We start from the raw sequence: 24,725 nt of genomic DNA, 5'->3' as shown, positions 1-24,725 counted from the left end.
CCTGTTATGATAATGTTGCACCACATTTGTACAATATAACAAAAGTGTGATTGGGTAATGGCATATGATTTGTTAGTCACTATCCTGGTCTGCTTTATTGAATTTGATCTTATTAACCTGGGATTTTTCCCCCTTAGGGGGAATATGATCATCCTCATGAGCTGAAGTGAGATCTTAGGTAATGAGCAAAGTGCTACTGCACCTAGACTTGCATTGAAGGAATGATTCAACAGCATATTGTAATTCCTCCTCAAGGTTGTCAGCCCACCTTTATTTGGCAGGGCAATAACCATGTGCTTTAGTCAGGCATGTGAGGAAATTAAAGCATGTGCTGTAGCGGCTTTGCTGAGTCAGGGCCTGCCTTGGCCAGCCTGGTGTCTTAATCTGTACCCAGAATTTCAGTGAATGATCTCTATGAGGTTAATTTTGAACACCTGGTTCACCACCAAACTGTGAGTGTTGCAAAGAGCTGCAGAGATAACCTGGCATATACAGCAGTTTCAATGTCCTGTATTTGGGATATTGAGCAAAACTGTCGCAGGGAACATATTTAGTAAAGTGCTGTATAAAAAGTAAATCTCATGAGCTTTCAAGATGTTTAATCATCTTTTCAGTACAGGAGCTCGTTAATGCTAACATCTGCATATGTAATTGCTTGACTTTACCATTTTTTTCTCATTCAGAATTAAGTGGAATGGCCAAATTGATATATCTTTGCATTTTGACCCCTGTTAAAGTTTTCTTCACGTATTTTGTCAATCCTGCTATTTCCCAGTCATTCTTCGTTTACATTTCTAGCTTCTTTGTCCTGTTTCTCTCATTTTCTTGTTGCAAAAGCTCAGCAAAAGCGACAGTCTTAGGCCTGGATTTTGCAATCTGAGCCATCCAGGCAAATCTTTAAACCTCCGTGGGGTTCTAGTGAACTGGAAATTCACACACTAACAGTGCATCAAAATAAATTCCTGATATAGCTATAAGCATTGCTTTTATGGGTATCAAGATATTAATAATTGGCAAGAGGACCCCCTGATTTCCTAATGTTTATAAGTAAATAGCAAATTGGAGAATTGTGAAATTCACCTTTCATTTGTGAAATGTTTATTTGCAGTATTGAAGGGTGAAAATCTAATCACACCCATTGCATGCTGTTGTTTAATGATTACTATTACATGTACAACCATGAGGAATGTTCCTGCAGAACTATGCAGACATTTCAAGTATACCCAAAATAGGAATAATGAGGTCAGCAGGCCCAAGATAACTTACTCAATTTCTCTCATACCCTGAGAGTTAGAATATATTTAAAATGACATTTTCATTTTTGGTTTTACCTGTGTTTGCCAAGTTAAGGTAACACTGTTAGCCGTGTGACAATCACATTTTTATTGGATAATTACAAAGGCACTAGACTAATTTAAAAAATCAGCCAAATGTGTTACAGTGGCTGTGATTTGGAGTTTTTTTCCTCCCATATTTAAATTTCACCTTCACTCTTCGTGAGCTAGGAACCTGCCTGAGAAATGCAGGTGGGAGTGGACACCAGAGCAGAGCCAGGATGGTGCACTGTGAAAAAACAACACGTGACAGATGTTTGTGGCATTGCTGGATGCACTTCTGGAAGTTGCTCAGATACTGCCATGATGAGCACAGTGTGAGAAGTTATATAGCATAGACTGGCTTCCCTCCGAAGGACTCTGCGGAGTAGTAAGCGTCCTGGCCCTGATCCAGCAAGGCACTTAAGCATATGCTTAATTTTAGGCACATGAGTGGTTTCAGTGAAGACCTAAGAGAATTATTTTTAATTCACAGATCATTTAATTCAATAGGCAAGTCTGCTGCAGCATATGAAAAGTAGATCTTCATATTAAAAATACTTGGGAAATTGTCGATGAACAAACGTGTATGGCCAGCAACTGTTTCTAAAAAGCAGAATGAGGTAGTCATCACCTTTATTATGGGAAAATACAAAGCAGATCAGGCAAAAGCATTCACGGCTCTCTGAGAGCCATTTCTAAATTGAAAATAAGGAAAAATAAAAGCTTGTAAGAACATTTATTCATTTGAAGTAGAGAAAAATTTATTCTCTTGATGTAAATAAAAACCTTGTTTGCAGATTGAGGAATTTGTTTGTGTTGAATTTCAGCATCAATTTCAATATTTTATAGTACATTTATCTACAGCTGGAGCATGACAGATTTGTGTATATTTATATGTTTGTGTACATAATACATATGTATACACACATACACAAGGATGCCCAAAGATATACATATACACAGTTTGAAAACTCATCATTATTGCTGAAGTATAAAAAGATGCCTGATGTAGAAACTTGTCTGGAGTCTGTTAGCTTAGCGACTGCGTTCATCTGGCACCGTGGGCTCCTCACAGAAACAGGGAAGTTCTTCTGTGTAGGAGCAGAATTCCATGAGTTTTTGGCTGGAGATGAACGGCTTTCCTCCCTCCAGATCTCTCTCAAACCTTTCCTTGACATGTTCCCTGACAATATTCCCTGACTTCTCTGTAGTCCTGCACACAAAATGTATTTCTTTTGCATCCTATTCTCCAGGTAGAAATGTCAGTGGTACATGTTGTATATGTTGGGTTTTTTTTTCAACCTCAAAAGAAAGCCAGGGAATCAAATGTGCAGCTTGCATTAGTCCTATTGCTCTGGTCCTTAGAGAAAGGTGAACAGGTATTCCTGGGATGAGCGTGGGGTACAGTAGAATATATGGAAAGTAGGGAAATCGTACTGAGCCTGACAAACAATTAATGACGGAGCAGATGGTGTCCCTGCAAAACATTCAATAATATATGTGTGCGTGCGCTGGAATCAGTGACTCTAAGTAGGGCAACCTAAAAAGGTATGGCACTTATCCTGTGGGCAAGTAGGACTTTACAGTTCTTTTAATAATCTCTTTATCCTGCGATTTCTCCTTTGACCCTGATTTCAAAAGCAGGAGGTCAGCCTGGCCGACCAACTGCAGACCTCCCTCTAATTGAAGTCCAGCTCTGTCCTGCGTGAGACGCTGCACCCCACCCCTCGCGCTCGCACTGGGCTGCAGCCCCAGCACTGCTCCTTTTGTCACTGATCATACCCGTGAAAATTAAATGAACATTTGGTGGTAGGCATGTTTGCAGAGAAGAAGGAAAATACTGTTATGTAAAGTGCAATAACATTTTGATACCAAGTGTAGAGGCATTCCTTGCACAAGGGAGATGAGCGTGGACGTGTCCGCCCTGATTCCTACAGACAGTCCACAGCTCAAAGTTAACACTTTTCTTACATAGAGGTTTATTTTTCTTTTCAAAGTCTAGTTTGAAATGGTAGAATATTTTTTTGGTACAAAAGGCCTTCATTTAAATTTTTTTAACCATCTGCTATTTTAAGATTTCCCTAGTGTAACCTTAGAAAAATGAAGAGTACATCTTTAAATCTTGTTTTGTTTGAATGAATGGGTAGATAATCCTGATCAGATGTTTCTTTAGAGAATAATGTTTAAAACGATTATGGAACTTAGCTGTCCTGTCTGTTTCCTAGGTACAGTATTTTCATTTCAATTGTGAAGTCATTAGGGGTCATCCAAGGTAACCGTTTATTAAAATAGTCCTCTTTTGTTTCAGATTTCCTGTTGAGATGCTTTAACATGTAAAAATCTCCCTGCTGATGTGTCATGTTAGCTTTTCTAACCTCTAGATAGAAACCACAAAGCAGCCTACATAGCTGTATGACTAGTTACCCACCTACATAAACAATAATTACTGCTAAGTGGGAAATTAGATGTCACATCTAAAGTCTAAATGAAAGTAAAGTATTTGAGAATAGTGTCATTAAATGCTTAAAGCTAATCGCAGTTCTCTCACTCTGTTTGTTTTGTAGGACATTTGGGCTTCCAGGACAGTTTTGTCACATCAGGTGTTTTCAGTGTGACTGAGCTAGTAAGAGTCTCACAAAGTAAGTATCATTTTGTGGCCAGTTTATGTGGTTTCTGCAATGCCAGTGTTTTTTCTTTTATTCCTATTGTGCCCCTTTCCCAATTCAGAAACAGCATCTTGAAAATTGAGACTCAATTCTCCTCTGTTCTTGTTAGTGGACAGCATTTATGTGCCGCATCTTTTAATGGGCAAAAACAAAATAGCAGAATTTTAAACTAAGTTAAAAAAAAATTGATTCTGCAAACTTGCCTGTGCAAATTGAGAAGCTCATCTGGTACTGAGCTGAAAATGGACAGACTCCATATCAGAGTGTAGATAAATACCTACAAAAATCAGCTTCCCATGGCTCCTTTGGAGGATCCAAGGACTCTGACCAGACCTCTAGAAATGATCTGATCTGTGCACATAAGCCTGGAAATTTTCTTATGCTGTTTTTTCCACACTGTGTTCATCCACGTCATGTGTACATGTCTTTGTTGTGATTTTTGGGGTTGTCCAGTGCAGGTTCAGGAGTTGGAATTTGATGATTCATGTGGGTCCCTTCCAACTCAGGATGTTCTGTGATTCTGTGGTTTGTACACCTGCAAATTGCTGAAGTCATTAATAATACCAACAACTGTACCAACTTCAGCCTTGATAATCTCACACATCTTGACTTCACCAGGCCCACGTTTTCCATTAACTGTATGGAATTCTACCTTCTAGAAGGATTTGTTTTTTGACCTTTAAAGAATGCTAATGCCCCCAGCATGAATGACACACAGCAGCATGGTCATTACAGGCTTGTCAATACTCACTAACAACAGTGAATTAAGAGTACCTGTCACCACCCTGTTCCATTGATCAAAGGTGCATCGATTGTATTTTGCTATGACATAATCCAGATAGTCCAAGGAGAGAGTATGGACAGTGTCTTGCAGAGGCATTACTGCTAAGCCAGGGCTATAGGTACTGGTCCTTTGGGGATCTGAGAAATTCTTCCCTGTGAGGGTCGTGAGGCCCTGGCACAGGTTGCCCAGAGAAGCTGTGGCTGCCCCATCCCTGGAAGTGTTCAAGGCCTGGTTGGAGCAACCTGGTCTAGTGGAAGGTGTCCCTGCTCGTGGCAGGGGGTTGGAACTGTATGATCTTTAAGGTCTCTTCCAACTCAGACCATTCTATGATCTTTTGTCCAACTAGAGTGGGACAACGTGATGTTCAGCAATCACCAGTGCTCCAGGTGGACCACTCAGCTGTGGGCCCCTTAAAATCTTAGGGTGTGCAACCAATCTCTTCAGCATCAACAGTGATCAAAATGGTTCTCCTTGATGACAGAAATATTTGTTTGTGTACTGTCTCTGAGCATGTAGTTTAAGTCCTTCTGGGACTGGAATCTGACTGGCACAAACCTAGCAGAGAATCTGTGGGTTTGAATCAGAACACAGAGTTTGTATAAGGATTTTCCTGTTTTATTTCCTCTTTTGGAAAGGCTTACACTGGCTAACACATTGGCTTTATATTAAAAATAAGATGCTACAAGGAAAGCATGGCAAGTGGGAGATACATGAATGCCAGAGTTATATGCTCTGGAGAGAGGCAGCGAGAGAAAAAGCTCAAAGAAAATATTTCTCGTGAGTTTTCTTCCCTGACAACTGGTGGGAATTTTGAGAGAAGGACAAAGTTAAGAGGACTTAGAAGTCAAGAGGAGCTGCTGAGTGCTCAGCACATTTGCAAATCAGTTCACTTACCGAAGTGCTTAACTAGGGGCTTTGGCATCTAACTCACTGTACTGAGTACACAGACTTGCTGGTACCTGCAGCCAGGGTGGACAGACCCAAGTTATCACCAGGCTTTGAACATCTCCGTGTTATGTCACTTTATTTCGGTGTGATAGCACAAGGCTTTTGAAGCCCAAAGGATTCACCCTCCCCCTCTGCAAGGCATCCCACTTCACCACAATCTTATCTGTGCTGTAGGAGCCCTGAACAGCAGAGCTGCCTCTGGACTCTGTCAGTCGTGCTCCATGTGTGCACTTTTTCTAGCTAGGAAAGTGCCCCACTCAGGGCTGGAGCCTTCCCAGCCAGCCCCAGCACCAGTCCCAGCCTCCCCCAGAGCTTGGCATTGACCTCATGAGCATCATGTTTCATGCTTATTAATTTTCCCTGATACTTTATTGTAACTAAACTAAAACACTGGGTATCAAAAATCCTAGCACTCAGCATGTTCTGCAAATTATGAACTGTGTCTGAAATGTTCCTCTGCTTGCAGTTGAAGTGTACCACCTTCAAGGATGGAGCACCTGCATGCAGAAAGAATACAAACTTTATCATAAATAAGAAAAAAGGTGTTAGTGGGGGAAAATAAAGATATTCAGCTTTTATCTGTTCCAGACACAGGGGTTTGCACTGTTTTTCATGGGCTCTTTAATAATCCTGGGAGGTCAAGACCTCAGTTTTATATCCTGTCTACAAGCCAGCACCTCTACCAAAAATAGTGTCCCCAAAGCATATTGGGATATCACTTCAAAACTGACTCAGAGGGAAGAGTGCCAGCAACTGATTTAGCTACACTGCTTTTGATAGCACCCTGGATTTTCCTTGGAGATGCCCCAGACATGTACTGACCAGCCGTAACCTTGTTTACTTTATGAGGTCTGAGAAGCCCACAGCCTGACATGCCCTGGCTACCCAGTAGGATATGTTTAGTGTCAAGTCTAGCAGCAAATTCCCAGCAAACTCAGTATGAATTCACATGCTCATATTCAAAGAATTATTTAACATAACAGAGCAACATATTTGCCTAAATTGGCAGGCAAGGTCTTTTAAAGTTAATATAACCCTTGCTGGGTTGTCTACGTCTTCCTGTGTCCTGATTTGAGACCAATCTTCTTTCCAAAGAGGTCATCTTCGTATATGCCCACTGTCATTTTTCTTTCCAGCTTTCTTTTGAAAATATAATGCTTAAGATATTATTAATAAAATAATTTCCACCCAGTTTTAACTGGCCTGTGGCTACTGTTATGTAAAATTAATCTTACAAAATATTGTTCATAGAAATTATGTGCCAGATTTATTTAGTAAAGTTTGCAGAGGTCCACATGACAGGGAGTCTCAAGTAAGAGGCAGTTGTCTCCGTCATGCAAATTTGGGGAATGAATTAATCAAGCGAAAGGTCAGCTGTTACTGTTATCTGTCTTACCTATCAGTGCTGATCATCACACTTTCTGTGCACTATTGAACAAGTCTAGACTGTGTTGGTAACAGAAACTTGCTTTCTTCAGTCCTATAGATGCAGATTTTCTTTCAAAATGCTGCCCAGCTGCTGAGCCTTGCAGAGCCCAGTAAAACAGAGAAAATAGATGTGCATCTGAAAAACAAAGACTCCACTCCAGCCCATCTGATGTGGGTGTTGCAGATCATGCTGTCAGCTCTCCTGCATTATTAGCAGGCAGAGGGTGTGAGCGCGGCTCTAAGTGTTGTCTGTCACCCGAGATACTGAGGACACCCCTCTAGATAACAGAGACTTCATTCTTCCCTCACTGGAGAGGTCTGTACTGGCAACAAAAGGCTCAGAGGCAGAAGCGTTGGAGATGTACGGGTCTGGGAACTGACAGCCAGCTGTTGGCCAAGTGAAACCTTCTCCTTTTCTCCCCTTGTTAGGAAAATATTCCACTGGCTGTGGGCAGCTATCTGCAGGGCACTGGAAAAGACCCTCTGCAGAAAGCGCTAGCAGAGGGGTGGCTGTGGTGCCAAGTGTACAGTCCCCTTCTCTTGGCAGGAGCTGGGAGGTCGTGGCAGGCTAGAGCAGGGAGAAAGACATGGGGAACACATTCCCCTCTTGGCTTTCAGTCCGCACCACATGCTCTTGTACAGAGAGAGCTGCTGGGAAGATCTCCTCCCTTGGAGGTCCTTCAAGCAGCCAGATAAACTGCACTGCCCAGGATGTGAAGAAAGATTTAGGATTTATGAACATTCGCTAGAGCCAAATCAAACATATTTGTTTGGTGGTGTGTTATTTGTCAAAATGACATCATTCTTCGTGCTGATAAACAAGGGAATTCTGACTGCACCCTGGACTGAAAATGCCACGCGTTGAGGTTTAACGTGTTGACTGTGTGCAGTGAGGAGCAAGTGGGGTGACTTTTAATCCTTCTAACGAGCCAGTGGCACCACAAGCACATAAATGTACCTGCAATTGCTTACACTCCTGTGTAAACACAGAAATAGTCCAGCTAATTATCCCTGAAATACTTACACTAATTCCACAGGTAAGAGGTGCTTCTGTGGCCAAGACATTGTGGAAAGCTCAGGATCTTGCCACAGCAATGCCAGGCTTGGTTCATGACAGCTGTCAGGTTGGAGAAAGGGGCTGAAGCTGTCCTTGCGGTGAGGGCAAGAGCTGGGAATGAGAGTGACTGCCAGTGCTCCAGGCCACAGAGTGTGGGTGTGACAGAGGTAGCACATCTTCCTCATGCCACTCATCCAGCAGCAGCTGAAACAAACTGCAGGGAAAGTCCTGTGAACCCCAGCATGTCCTGGGTGCCTGGGGCAAGATGTGAGGTGCCTGGCTCTTATTGTGGGTCTGGGCCAGGCAGGTGGATGCCTTCCCTGTAGCCCAGGAGAGGAGGAGAGGTTCTCCTCCTCCTCCTCCTCGCAGAGCACATGTGGGAGAGCTGGGTGTGATAAACCAGCTCTCTCTGAACAGCAGCCTGTATGTTTTCTGCTATACTAAGCATTACGCTAGTGAAGGCAGTTAAAGTCAGCAGCATGAAAATTAACATTTAAAAAGATACTCTATATTCCTTAGCAAAGCACTGCCATCCAAAACTCACTGTGTGGGCTTGGGTATGGGAGGGAGAAAAAAAGATTATAATAAAAAATAGACTGCAGGCATAGAGTGAACAGTTGCCGTGACCTTGCCTTTTGTATGCCATTACACAATTCAATGGCAGTCCACTCAAACCTTGCTCTCGATCAATATCCTATTAAAGCAGCACAAAAAGTCTCTATAAACTTAGTGGTTAGCTATGTTTATAAATGGAACTCAGCATAATTAGACGGTCAATAGCAGGCTGTACTTGTAATTTTAAAATGAACATCACACATTTCATATCTGTTGTATTCGGCAAGACCTCTTTGAATCTAATGATACTGTGTGGAGGAAACAAAGGCCCTGGGAAAAAAAAAAGCAACCCAGCTCCCCTTTCCTCTCAGCAGCAGCACAGTGCGTTTCCCTTTGTTTATGGAGTCACAACACAGGAAAAAGTTTATTAGTCAAATGTCATGTTTCTCCCATTTAACCTTAAACACATTATCACTTCACTGCAGTGTTACACATGTAATGATCCTAGTCACATCCCAGCCCTTCTGTAAAAATAAATACATAAGAATGGAAAAAAAAGAGAAACTAAATATTAAGGTGGCTAAAAGAAAGTGCCATATTCCAAGGGAGACAAATGCCAACTTGGTTGGTTTTATTTAGTGGGTTTCCTGTTCTGTAATTCAATAAATTTTTCAAAATAAATGTTCAAATTGGGTTAAGTCAGAGGGCTTTTTCTTAATTTCTCTCTTATTTTTCTTGACATTTGGGGTGAGGAACTTATCTGGCACACTGGCAGTGCAGGGAGCAGGCTGGCAACAGGGAGATGCTGTCCTGCATCCCGGGAGTAGCACAGTGTGCAGGCAGAGGTACCCACCTTCCTCCCCCTCCTCCTTTTGTGCAAACTACCTGCTCCTGCCCCTTCGAGCGTGTCTCATCTGCACAGGCAATTTTTTGTGATGCCAGCAGCTGAAATGGGAGCTGTGGGCTGGGTGCTGGGGGAAGAGGGATCCTTTCCCCTCACTCACCTGCAGCTCAGAGCTCTGGGTCAGGTGGTAACTTGATGCCAGTATGGAGGTGGAGAATTTTGTTTTGACTCACAACTGCAGTTTCTGACAACTTTTCCTGTTTGGGAGATGTTCCTGATCTGTCAGAAGGTCACTTTACATTTCTTACAGGGGGAAATGGTGTGTTTTTAATGTTGCTGCCTGGAGTTTGTTCAGGCTGCAGCATGGAAAAGCCTGTTGTGGTGGAGCGCAGCTCCCAATCATGCTGCTGCTTTGTGTGGGGCCAGAGCGTGTTCCTGGGACACAGGGACAGGGATAGGGAGGTTGTGTGGTGGATTGTCAGATGCTACAATAAGAAGGTTTTATTTCAACAGAGTTTTGACACAATTTGCACCACTTTGATCCCTTTGCTTACGCTCCAGAGCTGCTGCCTTTACTGAGAATCACAGAATCTTAGAATGGTTTGAGTTGGAAAGGACCTTACAGCTCGTCTAGCTCCAACACCCTGCCATGGGCAGGGACACCTTCCACTATCCCAAGTTGCTCCAAGCCCTGTCCAGCCTGGCCTTGGAACTTCCAGGGATGGGACAGCCACAGCTTCTCTGCACCACCAGTGCCAGGGCCTCACCACCCTCATAGGGAAGAATTTCTTCCTAGAAATCTTGCAAATAAATGCAAGTGGCCCCTTCTCATCAGCTTTCTGACCTGTGAGAGGTAGGCAGTCCCAAAGGCAGTATGAAAAGCCATTTGGAGCAAGCTCGGGTGCCTCCTGGGTGGGCTGGCTGCTCCATGCCCACTCTTGTGGCACATTGCACTGCAAAACACAGGGATGAGTAGTGCAGGCAGGGAGTTGCAACCAAATTCCATCTGGGAAGAAGAGTCAAAGACTCAGCCCGACCTTCTGCCATGCAGATGAAAATCATTAACCCCTTCCTGACAGTCTCAGGGTGGGCTCTACATGTCAGGGTAGCTCTGCACATCAGCACATGGCTGTGATTTATGATAGTATATAGGAGAACTGTGAGCAAAGGTACAAATAGCCTTTGGTGGAAGACAGGCACCGAGTCTGTCCCTGACAGTAAGGCAGGAGAAGGGATTTTGGAACAGCTCAGTCCTGTGCAACCTTTACCATGGCACTTCTGTGGCCAGAGACCTTGAGCTGGTGGTGGCAGGGTGGTGGCTCCTGTGCAAGGACTGCTAAGGGGTTCCGGTCCTGGCCTCCACGGCCATGTCAGGTACTTTAACATCTGCTGGTGTATATTAGAGGTGAGTTTTGTTTTTTAATCCTCTGGTTGCAAACTGGCTCTTGAGTGCGGCAAGGTGTTTTGGCCAGTGACCAACAAAGCATCCTTCATGTTTGCTACCCCTGTGTCGTCAACCCTTTCTACTTTGCACTGAGTTTACACAGCATTAACAATACAATGTTCCTACTCCACCCCTGCTCTGGACACACATTCCATTTTCCTATAGGGCCAACCCAAGAAATACCCAGGATTTGGAGAGAGGGCAATAAACACAGGTGGAGAGAGAAAGAAGAAAAGCATTACCCACATACCAGTTTTTCTTTCATATCTATTTGGAATAAAAATGTTTCATAAATCTAGCAATGCCCAGAAAGAAATGGTGCTTTAATTTAGTGCTTGGCTTTTTATATTCCTCTTTAGAAAACAGTATTCTTCACCTCTAAGTTCGGCTTTGGGAGTTAGAGGGTGCAGAGGAATTGCTCAGGAAAGGGTTTGCAGAGCACAGATCTGTTTGGCAGAGAAGTTGCTGAAAACTGTGGAGTAGATGCTGCAGAGAGTACCTTTATGATTGATTTCCATTCAAGTCAGACTGACTGCAGTGTGGTCATTTTTCTAACCCATAACTGCACACACTGCAGCAGCCTGCTATCTGCAGGGTGTCTGAATTATAGCAGTCCATGTCCCTGTTACCTTTTACACAAATTACTTACACTGGTTTCTTTTTTCATGAAAATTCATCAGTTTTATAGTCTCTTGTAGCTGCTGTCAGGAAACTGTTGCAGAAAGCACAAATTGATAAAATGAGTTAATTTTACTGTGCTTAATTTTTCTTTGTGTTAACACACCCTCTCATATACCCAGTGTGGAGAAAGCATATGATAGTTAAGAGAAGATATCAAAGGATTTGAGTGTTCTCATCATAAATTACTTCCCAACTTAATTCCTTTTGATGATCATTCCAGATTTTCTCAAGTTTTAATGGTGTTGTGTATTTTCCATCCCTATGCTTTTAAAAGTCCGTGGCTATCCAAGCTGTTCCCTTTCTGTCTCAATGACGTTCTTAAAAGATTCTTGCCAAACAACAACTAATTGTCTTGTGGGGATGATGAGGCAGCTGCAAAGCTACATTATTCCTCTGTCAAATTTGACATTGTGAGCTCCTTAAGACTTGGGGTGAAAAACTGGCCCTGCTACAGTCAATGGCAGCACTCCCAGCCCAGACATGTTAGCTGGGTGATAGGAGCTATCCTGTCTTCATTTCCTCACTCCTGCCCCATCAGACTGAAAGATTTTTTCATGTTTGAAAATGGGCCAGATTCTCAGACCAAAGATTAAACTTGGCTCAGCATCCTTGTGTGGCACTGAGACTGCTTTGCCTTTGTGGCTGTGAATCAGGGCTCCCAGACAATACAGCCCAGGCCAAGCTTGTTCATTTTATTGTGCAGGACATCCTTTTTCAGATGGCTCTGAAATATTAGAGAAAATCATGATCTGTAATTGTCAGCTTCCAAAGATGTATTGTCCTGTAAATCGCACTGGAACAGCAACAGCGGACATGGTACCATTTGCTGTATAGTGGCATTTCTGCATGAAATCCATTCTCTGTTGACTTTAACATTAAGCTGCTCTGTTCCTTGTCTGTTCACACAAGAATACTGCACATGGCTTGTGCCCGAAAACTTCAGGGTGTGCAGGAATTCATTGTGTTTAATGTAAAGTCAAAGCTCTAGGACAGAGAAATTGCAGGTATTCATATCCCTTACAATAAAACTTCAGTGAAGGATAAGGTGATGAGAGTTGAACACTGGAAGCTCTCTGCTGGATAAAACTTTTGGGGAGTCATATGTCTCTAGTTCTGATTTAACTGGAGAAGAGACCAGAGGAAAAATCAGATGCTCTCGGGCACAAAAGAACTCAGGTTTCTAATTTGATTTTGAAACTTCTGTGCTTGTGGATGTACATCACGTATACCCCAAAGGTCTTGAGGTGTGTATTTCCCTGCCTATGCTGCTTATAGATCCTGCCAAGCCCACAACAGGGATGATGCAGCCTGTCTGTAACCGTTCCAACAGATTCGGTGTTGTCCTAAAAGCAACGAGTTTCATTAAATGTTAGATTGATATTAATAGAAAAGCAGTGCTTAAAGAAAGTAGTGCCATAATTGTTTAATTTTTTTATTAAAAAGAAGTAGCTTTGGAGGTATGCAAAGAAGAGTGTATGTCATGGAACATTGTATTCTTGATAAAATTTCCATCTACTCGATTGCAACAGCAGTTACCATTAGCATTTCCTTATTTCCATGTCCCACCTGTTCTTATCATGAAACTAAACACTCTCATGAGGAAGAAGAAAGTGATTTTGAAGTGCAATTCATACCATATTCACGTGACTTACTGACTGCAATCTCTTTTGTTTCCCCAGCACCGATAGCTGCAGGAACAGGCCCTAATTTCTCCCTCTCAGATTTGGAAAGTTCTTCATACTACAGCATGAGCCCAGGAGCAATGAGGAGGTCTTTACCTAGCACATCCTCTACCAGGTAATTTAATCTCTGCCTACTACCAGGTTCCTTGGAAACCCAGGCCAGCATCATTACTCATCTGGGAAAGTAACCATTAAATTCTTTGACAAGCTGTTTGGGGGCCTCACGATGTGGAGCTGTTTCAGATTCACAGAGTCGAGTGTTCACCTGCATTGCTGTAAAGTTCTTTTTACATGTAGAAATCTCAAAGAAAAACTGCTGCATTGGCTTGTGTAACTTCTGGTTTGTATCTGTGTGTATCAGGAGAAGTTTCACTGGAACTGTTGAGTTTCAGTTGTGGCAGAAGAGAACTTGGAGAATATTGAGATGTGAGGAAAGTCTTAAGATAGACTTACATGTATTCTTTATTGCAAAAAGTGTTACCCGTGAGACTAACATCGTTTTAGGACCTTGGCCTATAAAGCTTTCTAGTTTTCATAAAGCATTTAGAAATTTGTGACTCAGCCTTTGGAAAACTGAATTGTTAATGCAGATGACTACCCAGGCTGATTTTGATTTTGGGTTAGATGCCAACTATCAAACAAGGATGTTTTTTATTTTTTACCTTTCCCTTTAATCATCCATGAGATTAGATTTATAAACAAGCCCAGTCACTCGAGTAGTCTTGAGCACTATTAAGGAACTAGATTGATTTTTTTTTTCCCCACAGCCAAAATAGCTCACTTATTTCAAAGACATGATAAGAAAGTCTAACTCCAGCCCAGTGTTCTTCTACATTTTTATCTCAGCCTACAGTGCAACCAGCTTTGCAGTAAGCAAGTACACATGTAAAAAATCTCAATAGTTTGAATATAGCTGTTGTTTTTATTTAAAAAATAATAATCTTTAACGAGAGGCTCTTAGCAATAACTTCTTACAGTTTACACTGGTTGGAAGAACATTCTACTTCTTACACTTAGTGTGCATGTTATGAAGCTTGGTGACTACAATTCCCATTACACATCAATTAAAAACTTGGTGCTGTTCCTTTTTTGCCTGTAAACTGTGTAGCCTACAGCACTCATCATTAGCACCATTCTCAGGTAGAATTTACTGGTGATTCCAGAAGCAAAAGTGAGGTTATTAATGTTACTTAAGAGCTCAGTTGTTGCTCCTCTATTCTTCTGCAAATAGCTACCACTGATAAGGAGCTAATTATAAACAGCATGGGTAGTTAATAACTTGGTAATATGTTTGTTTTCCTCTCATTAGGCTGTTCCCAGTCAGAAAAAAAAATTCTTTAAATACACAGACTCAGCAGAATTATCAGGCAGTAATTATATTGTATGCACACAATTTCCCCTATTGACACATAACAGTTCTCTAAATTAAGGAATGGCCAAACCTGCATTCCACACATACCATAAGACTTATTCTTCCTGTTTCTCACCAACTGATTTTGCAAACCCGCCAGCTCCTACCTGTGCAGAGCTTCAGGTGGGGAGGCTGCAAGTTCTAAACCAATAGGAATTGCAGTGGAAGATTTTATGTCTGTTAAATATGTTCCCCCTACATAGAGGAGCCTGTTCTTGAATGCCTTAAGTCTTAATAGAATACAGATTTGGGGAAAAAAAGTGAACTGATCCAGCCTTGGAAAAGTACTTAGAAGAGAAATTCTCAGTAATGTCCCCATGCAGTCTGTACAACTCATTATAGAAAACAGAGCCAAGCTGAGTGTCTCTGGCTCCAGGATCCTCTCCCTGCAGAACTGCCGGAGCCAATGGCCACCAGAGACCACTGAAAGGGCTCTTCTGTGTCCTGAGCCTTTGGCAAGGGAGGTGTGATATAGCACAGGGGATCTTTTAATGCTGACACTGGCCAGAGATACCTATTGGAGGCTTTCTGTGCTTGCTGGCACTCAGCTGCAGAGTCAAATGCTTATTCTTGTAGGATAACATGAACATTTGAACCAAAAATGGATTCTTCCATCATTCACTTGTCTGCGTTTCTTCTTATGTGAAATGTGGATTAATTTAAAAGGTTGAAAATAGAAGTTTGGACTGATAAACAGTTTGCTTTCAGAATAAGCTGTGAAAAAATCTGGCGGTTAAAATAAGTCTCATGTGTCACCACATATTCATTCCAGTTACAAAAAACACACAATGCAAATTAAATTATTGCCTCTTCATTGACCTCTGTGTACTTTGAAAATATCCTACTTTTGGAGCTGTAAAAACTTAAATGTCAAACTATCTTCTGGTTAAACTAGCACATGTTTAGGGGGTCAGTCTGGACACTGAAAGGTTATTTTGTATCTCAGTGGAGCTTAGTCATTGGATAGGAAGCAAATCAGAAACAAAAAGTGGATGCTGAAAGGGTTGGGTGGACAGGATGTCTCTTCAGGATTCACACCTTCCCCTTCCCAGGGCCTTAAATCCATTATAGCTTCCATAACCAAGTTAGTCTCAAGCAGGGCTAGCAAGGTATGTTCCAATAGACGTACCACGGTTCCTTTTCCATACAGATATAGCCTTTATTCTGTGGTTTTGCTTTCTCAGCTCTACAAAACGTCTCAAGTCTGTGGAGGATGAGATGGACAGTCCTGGTGAGGAGCCGTTCTATACTAGCCAAGGGCGGTCTCCAGGCAGCGGCAGCCAGTCAAGCGGATGGCATGAAGTGGAGCCAGGTAAGCCACGGCTCTCCAGAGCCCGAGATCTTCATCTTCACTTGCTCTGTTTTGTTATCAGAATTCTGTGTAGACAGGTGATCAGTTCTAGACATCTTGTAACTTCTGGGAAACAGTCAGTCTAATGAAAATATGGTAGTGGTTTTATTGCTCCTGCAGCTGTGAATGTTTCTGTAGTGTGTCACTTCTGTGTTTTGGCCAAATATCTGAAGTATTTAAATAATGCAGCGAAAGATAGGCGGTCTTTTTTCCTGTCAAAATGTCCAGATTCTGTTGTGGGATAGCTTTTTCTAGCAAAAAGCAGTACCTGTCTGGGCTGTGCCCCATCAGTTATGCTGCTTAAATAAATATCCCAAAACTTATATAAGGTAGAAGGACTTTTCAAGCATTATACAACACTTGAGCTCACTTAGTAATGACTTTTAAGAGACTTACAGAAGGAGTTGTTTTATTAATCTGTAATGCTGTGAAGTGTGATTGGAGGTTCATATCAAAATAGATAGCACTGGGTGCTACACTTCAGATGGTTGAGGAAGCAGCTCTTCGGTCTCTCTTCTCAGTTAATTTTTGTGTGTGATCTTTCTTGTTGATCATTTTTTGGGTTGTTATGTTACATACTTAACTGTCCATTGATCACTTATCCTGAGATCATCTGGGTGCTTAATACTATTGGAAATATTTTTCTGGGTCAGTGCTACATGCATAGGTGAAGTTAATGCCTCAGTGTTGCTTACAGCTAAATAATCAAGTATTTATTGCCAATAAAAATATCAGAAGTCCTATTTGTTAGAGGAAGGCAAGCAGTGCCTTCATCTCCAGCCTCCCAGGGTTTGAGAAGGTCCTCTATAAATACAAAAGATCTTTCACAATAGGTATTTTTTGTCTTTCTTGTTTGTTTGGATTTAAAATAGTTTGGGTTTGGTTTGTTTGGAAACAACACATGCTTGTTCAGGGCACTGTGTATAATGAACTATACAGCACAGAAAAGTAAATTCGACCTGAACAGCATTAAAATCAGTTCTGTGGGCACTTGGCCAGCCACCTATATCCTTCATCATGTAGGAAACATACCCACAGCTTTCTCTGGAGACCCTGTCAAACAGCTGTCCTTTACAGCATGCCCAGAAAGTCACCAAATTTGGGCTATTCCAGACTGGGAGGGGACTGATTCCTGTGCCTGGGAGCCCTTGGAGGATCCCCTGCCAGCTGCCCTCTCTGCTCTAATGAGGAGGAGCCAGCTTGTGGGCCCTTATTGACTGCAGATGTGGCACTTTGGCAGGAGGAGAGGGTGGACCTGCAGGCAGACAAGTGCCAGGCTCCCCGTGACTGCCTTGCCACTGCCGTCCCCAGGGCTCTGGTGTTTGCAGTGAGGTGTCCTGCTCTGTAGGCACCAGAGGCTGTTTCCTCCATCAGCTCCAAGCTCCAGATGATGTAAGGCAGAGCTTCACCTTGTACTAAACCGGTCTGCTCGTAGAGCGGCAAAAGCACACACCAAAGTTCAGTGCACAGTGAAAGGGAGAGATCACAACCTCCTGTGCAGGCACAGATGGCTAAAAGCTGAGTGGGTCACTGCTTCTACATCATTGTCAGACGGGGGAACAGCTCCCTCCAAAGTTTGGGGTACTCTTTGTTAATGACAAATGTTCTCCATTTGTGCAACAGCCAGAGGTTGGCTATTAATTTTGCTGTCACCTCTGGTGGTTTTCCCCACATGTAGTCATTACCTCTGGCTCATCCAAGTCCTGGCTAGATGGTGGCACTGAGCTGCTGAGCTAAGCAAGAGAAGTGCCTAAAGCCTTACACCTCCGAAGCACCTCCACCACCTTGGCTCCATTGGGTGCCCATTGTGAAGAAGCGCAGCTACCCATGTCAAACTTCCTGAGGTGCTCAGAAAGGCAAGAACAAGTCAGAGAAGGTTCTTCCTTCCTGATGACCTTCCTCACTTATTATAGAAAAATCCCAGATTCTGCTTAGTCTTGCCTGTAAAATGGCAGACAATCACCTTGCAGCATCAGGGACTCTAGCCAGGTACCAACTCGATATAGCTCAGATTCACCAAGCCATCTATCACTGTCACAGCTATGAAGAAAAAGAGCTTTATCCTGCCCATGTGGGATGCACTTCCAAGCCACCCTTGTGCTATATCCACATAGCCCCCCCACCAGTGCTTCTGCCATGGCTTTCCAGCAGCCTGTCCTCTGAATTCATTGCCTCAGCTTCTCTGTAAAACAGGGTCACTGCAAGAGCACGGCTGACAGAGAGATTACCTGAAGAGCCACAGCTCATCAGTGGTGAAGGACAAAACAGTACTGAAGTGTCCTTCCATGCCAGGGCAGCGATGGTGTGTCACTGGCATGAGGTGCTCCCCCAAGGGACACATCCTGCTGTGGTCTGTGCACAGACATCACACCTGGGTCTGATACTAACGTGTGACCCTTTGTGTTTCACATGAGTATTTCATCTCCAGAAGTGTAAAATGTTTTATGAGTCTTCAGTGGGGCATCTGCCTAGAAAATAAATTGGTCCTCTAAAAGCTGTACAAGTGATGTTAACATTCCCTATTACCCAGTGACTTGCCGCGACGTTCCTCTCTGAGAGGGAGCTTTGGAGTCTGGACCTGTTTCAGATCTATCCTTTCTGATGTCTTTATTTACAGAAAAAGGCCTTGCCATTTATTTAATCTACAATCAAAATGGTGGCACAGTTTTAACATGGAATAATCTCTGAGCTTCAGTGTTTTGGTTTTTTTCTCAGTGAAATTCACAGTAGAAGTTTGAAGACTAAGCCCATCTTTTTGTTTGACTTGGCATTTCTTCCATGCAATTCATTTTATGCTGCATGGGATAACACAGGTATCAGCAGTGCAGAATGAAGCGGGTTCAGAAGACAGGCTGAAGTTTTAACCTGTGCTGGCAGAGTAGTGTAAGCCAGGTTTCCAAACTCCATAATTAAACCCTGTTCTTTGGGTTACTGGCCAAACAACAGGAGAGGAAATCAGACCAAGAAAAGGAAGCTTAGACTTGTCTGTGGGATGGCTGCTCTGGCTGGGAAGGAAAGTTCAGAGAGGAGCCAGCAGCCAACTTCCCAGCCCAGTAGGATCCACACCAAAGATAATAATATATCCTTTGGCTTTATTGCCTCTGAGTAGATTGCTTCCTCACAAGAGATTTAGATTTATGCAGAGATAGCTTCTTGGCCTATATGCCTTGACAGGTTTATGGGAGCGAGAGGATGAATATTCTGTCTCTGTGTGTTGCATTTGCTTAATTTTGAGGTGTGCACATGAGAAAGAGGGGAGATTCAGACATAGGAGCAGGTGTGAAGCATCCGTGTGCTCATGGCACAGAGACTGTGAGAAGGTGGTAGCAAAGGATGTTGCCTGTGACAGTGCAGGAAAATTAGGGGGAAATAGGAGAAATGCACTTGAAAGACAGCAAAACATAGAAGAGAAAGGAAAAATGAGAAAACAGTTACAGAGTATACAGAAGGGAAAAAGAACAAATGCCAGGAAAACAAAGATTTGACTTCCTAGAAAGGAAATATGAAATGGAATATGTAAACTCCTCTTAGAGCACTCCAGGCAGAGGGTTATTTACCGCCAGCCGTGACTAGTCGCTCTACATCTGTCTCCATTTTTTTCTCTTGAACAAATTCCCTTTTTGGATACTTTCTCCCTGCTTTGCTTCCCTGTGATTGCCCCTGTAAGTGGTCTTTGGAGGGCAGGCTGTATACTCAGAACATATGTGCAAACTGGCAGGAGAACAGAAGAGGACAAAACCACTCTGTGTGCTATTTAGATTAGGCAGTGGATGCTTCCCCTGTGCCTACTCTTGGGTCCCTGCTGTGTGCAGGATACAGGCTGCACCTATTGTCCATCCACAGCCCTTCCTCTGAGCTTTCACATACTCTGCTTGGAGCACCCGGACGTCTGTCTTATGTGGAAACTTTGCTGGGCGTAGATCCCACATGCCTCACCCACCTGGTTGTAGATCCTGTGTACTTCACCCACTAGCAACACTACCTTTCCATTTGTGGCATTTCAGTCTTACAGCAATGAGCAAAGACTCAGCCTTGTGTTTTTACATCCAGATACTTCTTGCAACCAAGGATGCAGCACTCTCCTTATAAGTCAGATGTGACAGCCAAAGCAAAACTCAACATTAATCCCATGTTGCTTGTACTGTACTCCTTGAGTCTCACATCCATTTACCTGCATTCGAAAGCTCCTGGGGAGCTCTCCGGCCTAAAAAGGCTGGAGTCTGCCAGAAAAGATGAATTTCCTTTCACAATAGGAAGGCTTAGGAAGTAAAACAAAGCAGACATGTAGTAAATTACTTCTGCTTTTCAAATACCTTTTGTAGTATCCTCCTTACCATTACTTTATCTCAGCACTTTCAGTACATAACTCTTATTAACTGAGAAGAAGGGCAAGAGAGGATAAAGATGATGTTAGCAAGAAAATAAGGCAACATCACACTGGCTTTGAACTCCTGCACAAAGCTGGCCTGTGTACAGTTCTGTGGCAGCTCTGCTTGGAATGGAGGTAAGCCATAATTACAGGTATACAATTTTTAATTCCATAATAAGAGAAGATTGAGTTAATGTATATCTGTATTCCACTTATGCATTTTTTTAATGCGTTCTCTTGATCCAGTCCAGAAGTAATGTTCACATTGTGCTCCGTCAGTCATTTTGTGAAGCATATGGATGGTGTTTGCCAATTCTGCTCCCATTGTGTTTCTACAGCATGGCATGGAAAAAAGTTTAAGATGCAAATTCAGAGTATCCTGTTGGTTTCTTTACTTAGATCTTCTACTTGTTTCTTTACTTAGATCTTCTAGTTGTATTCTTAAGTCTTCTACTTTTGGTTTCCACAAGGTAGTTTAGTCCCTAGAGGACAGTAATCTCAGGAAAGGTACATGTTTGTACTCCTTGAACCTCTTTGAGATACCTGAAGGGACAATTAGCTCTGCTTTGATTGTGGTCTTGACCAGCTTGGTTTGCAAAATGGCTGAAACTCTGTAGTCCTTCTTCCACTGAAAGACTGATGGGGCTGTTCATGTCCTGGTCATCCACCTCCCCTTGCCTCAACTCCATCCTGGCTGTTCTCCTCCCATCATGCTCTGCTGGGCTTTTATGTGTCTTCACCTTGGAAACTCTAGGAACCAAATGAGACTTTCAGTGCAAAAACATTAAGGAATCAGTAATACCACTTGCAATGAATGTCTGAAAGAGAAAATCACAGTTCCAGAGGCTTATGACACTGATAATTTTATAGGAACCTGCAGTAAGCTCGAGAGCTTCCCGTTAGGCTGCTGGACACGTCTTCAGTAGTAACGATGCTATTAAAGTCAGCCTCATGATTGCTCGTTAAACCACTTGGGCTACTGCTGCTTGTTCTCATGCCAGCATCTATGGGTCTGTCTGAAAACAGGTTCTGAGGAATTTCTATGCAACCAAGGAGCTGAGATCTTATTTTGGAGTATTTCTCTTGCAGTGGCAGTGACCCCTAACTTAATGGTGCCGTGCCTCTCCCCACTGCTGGTTGTGGAACAACCACATGCAGGCAACCAGTCCAAACTCTTGTTTCAGTAATGCTTTTCTTAAATCTGGCAGGGGCTTTCTTCTCAGCATGCAAGAAAACTTCTTCATATGTACTAAAAAACTTTTTATTTATGCCGTATGCATTAGAAAGACTCATTCAGGCAGAGCTCAGATGACCACAAGAGTTTGTTTTCGAAGTCTGTTTGGAATTATATCTTGGAAATTCAAGAGAAAGTGGTATAAGGGAGATCCTAGATTGTGTTCTTTATGCATTCTTTATGCCCTAAACACAGTTGTTGCCTGGCACTGCCTAGAAGATAAAATATGTGTAGTGTGTCCCAGCATCACTGATGCAGTGTGTCTGATCTGTCTTCAGGCAAAAGGTCTATGGACTCATCAAAGGACTTGATGCCGTGCACTAACTCAGAGCCCAGAGAAGTTTCCAATGATCGTGCTACATTACTGCCAATGATTCAAGGAACTGACTGCAGAAAATATGATGAAAAACATGAGAACCATGTATTATACAAAATAAGGAATAGAAAAATAATCCCCTTTTACTGGGAAAACATTCAGCTTCAGACCTGCAGTATTCAGTATCAAATAATTCTCTGGCACTACTTTGCAGTGACTTGCTATAGTGGGCAGTTTTCTCTGGATTGTTACTAGACACAGGAATTTCATGATCTCTATTAATTTCCTTGTACTAAACTATTTGGATACTCATAGACCTATTGAAGAAAGACAAAACCTAGGAAACATCACTTTTCCTTAGACCCGAGGAGGTCTACACTCAGGATCCCTGCCAATGATACTTACTCAGTATTTCCCAGATGTGACATTGCCTTGCCCTCCAATTCTCAGTGTGTAAAGTCAGGCAGCACACTCCCAGAGCCATTCCAATCATACCTGCCTTGTGCAGCAGCTTCATTACACACCTCAGCACATCTACCAGCAGGCACCAGGGCTATTTTTTTCCTCCATTGAACTTAATATCTTAAGACAGTGGGAACGTTTCACACAGAATGGGTTAGGTTGAAATGGACCACAGTGGGGTCATCTGGTCCAATCTCCCTGCTCAAGCAGGGTCGTCCCAGAGCACATGGTAAAGGATTGTGTCCAGTCTTGAATATCTCCAGTGAGGGAGATTTTTCAACCTCTCTAGGCAATCTGTTCCAGTGCTCAGTCACTGCACAATACAGAAGTTCTTCCTCATGTTCAGGAGGAACTTCATGCTTCCATTACTGGTACATGGAGTTAAACATGGGCCCATGTGCATGCAACTGCCTAAAAATCTGGCTTCAAGTGAATAGGTAGATGCTTGAAGTGAAATGTGTGATGGGAACATACTTCAAGGAACTCCAGCAGCTGTAGAATACAGAGCTTTTCTGAAATGTCTTTTTTCATGGAGTCCATGTGTTCCCATATCCCTGCTCTCTGGATTACAGTATCCCATCAAAACACAAGCTGCCCAGTGGTTTTCAAGAACATAAGATTTTTCTTTTCTTCTAAGAGCAATAACACTTATCAACTTTTACTGAAATACCATATCAGCTCCTTGTCACTGGCAGTCTACAGTTCCTGCCGCTAAAAGTTTAATGCATTTACAGGAGCACTTAGGCATCAAGACTTTGATATCACAATCTGTTAGTCACAGGTGCTACATGATAGGTTTGTGTTAGCACATTATAGATCTTTTATCAGATACTGCACAAAATGTGTGTGTTTCTCTGCCAGGCAATCAGAATCAGGCTGCTGCATAGCTGATGAGTTACTCACCAATATAAGTTGTTGTTTATTTTAAACAGAACTTTTCCAGAACTGCACCTTAATGGATATCTTAAACTCTAATTGGTCAAGGCCAGCGAAGACCAAGAGTTTAATGGAGCCAGGAAAAATGCAGCAGGTACATAGTGGTGCTTTAAGCATTGTCAGTCTTTTGCCATGGCATTCGTCAAGACAAATGATTAACACTGCTGATTTGCCATAACAGACAGAATCACTTTGACAGCAAATTACCACTGGATCAATAGCTCAGTTTTTCTTTGGCAATTCATGTAGTAGCGTGAGACCTGTGACAACATGCCATGCTGCTGGCATTGCTGCTTCAAAGTCATGGAAGGAAGTTAGAGGTGGGGTAAGAACTATTGACTGAAAAAGTTCAGACTGAAAAGTTCTAGATGTTTTCACATCCCTCCAAGGCTTTTTTTTTTTTCCAGACGCTGGACAACACAACAAGCGTGGCCCTGAAATTCAGTCTAAACTGTACTTTCCATTTTTAATAAAATTAGTAATCCCATGCAAGTGTTAGAGCACATGCCTCAGCTTTGCTGTAATCCCCTGAGGAAAACATCCCTTCAGTATGGTCCCGGAGAAGTCGGTCGGTCAGTCAGTGTTGTGGCTTTGCTTCTAACATCCAGTTCCAGATGTCAGGAAATGCATCATTTAGAAATGACTATGGAGCTGTAGGAGTTCTGAGTTAAAAACACAGAAAGAATTTTACTTTAGTTATCAAATTAAAGTTGTTTTTGACTGGCCTGGTCCTAGCATCACCCATACACAGTTTTCTCTGACTGAGTTAAAAGCAGATCTCCTGTGTCACAACGTAAGATCACCTGAACTATTTCTGTCTTCACACACAATTAGCATCACCTGCATAATTTTTCAGATTGATAGGAAACATTTAATGCATGGAAAACTATTTTCTGACAAAGGCTGGAACAATGCTTCCTGATGACAACAGGATTCCTGGAATGGGAGTGCTGTATTGCTCATCCATGGACTTAAAAGTTCTTCAGACATTTTGCTGGCAGAGCTGTGTTCTGCTACCCATTCTGCTGGACGTAGAGTCATAGAATCTCAGAGTGGTTTGGATTCTAAGGGATCTCAAACATCCAGTTCCAACCCCCTGTTACGGGCAGGGATATATTCCACTAGACCAGGTTTCTCCCAGTCTCGTCTAACCTGGCCTTGAACACTTCCAGGGATGGGGGAGTCCTCAGCCTCTGTCCACAGCAGTCTCCAACATGGACACACAAAGCAAAGACAGTGTT

The 24,725-nt window shown here is 42.6% G+C and overlaps 1 protein-coding gene across 17 annotated transcripts in view; it reads left to right on the top strand.

Annotated features, from left to right (window-relative positions):
* The window catches only part of NFIA (nuclear factor I A), a 413,178-nt gene that overhangs the window by 318,813 nt on the left and 69,640 nt on the right, over window positions 1-24,725 (top strand). For all 17 annotated transcript variants that reach the window (XM_027651688.1, XM_027651700.1, XM_027651699.1 and 14 more), the window contains 3 exons: window positions 3,881-3,955; window positions 13,403-13,520; window positions 16,001-16,128. In XM_027651688.1, the coding sequence (XP_027507489.1) occupies window positions 3,881-3,955; window positions 13,403-13,520; window positions 16,001-16,128 (321 nt within the window). The remainder of the gene's footprint in view (window positions 1-3,880; window positions 3,956-13,402; window positions 13,521-16,000; window positions 16,129-24,725) is intronic.

Source organism: Corapipo altera, unplaced genomic scaffold, assembly GCF_003945725.1.
Source record: "Corapipo altera isolate COAL_440 unplaced genomic scaffold, ASM394572v1 57, whole genome shotgun sequence".
In the NCBI taxonomy this organism is placed as follows: domain Eukaryota; kingdom Metazoa; phylum Chordata; class Aves; order Passeriformes; family Pipridae; genus Corapipo; species Corapipo altera.
Note: the sequence above shows the minus strand (reverse complement) of the source record. Positions and strands in the feature narration are given on the sequence as shown.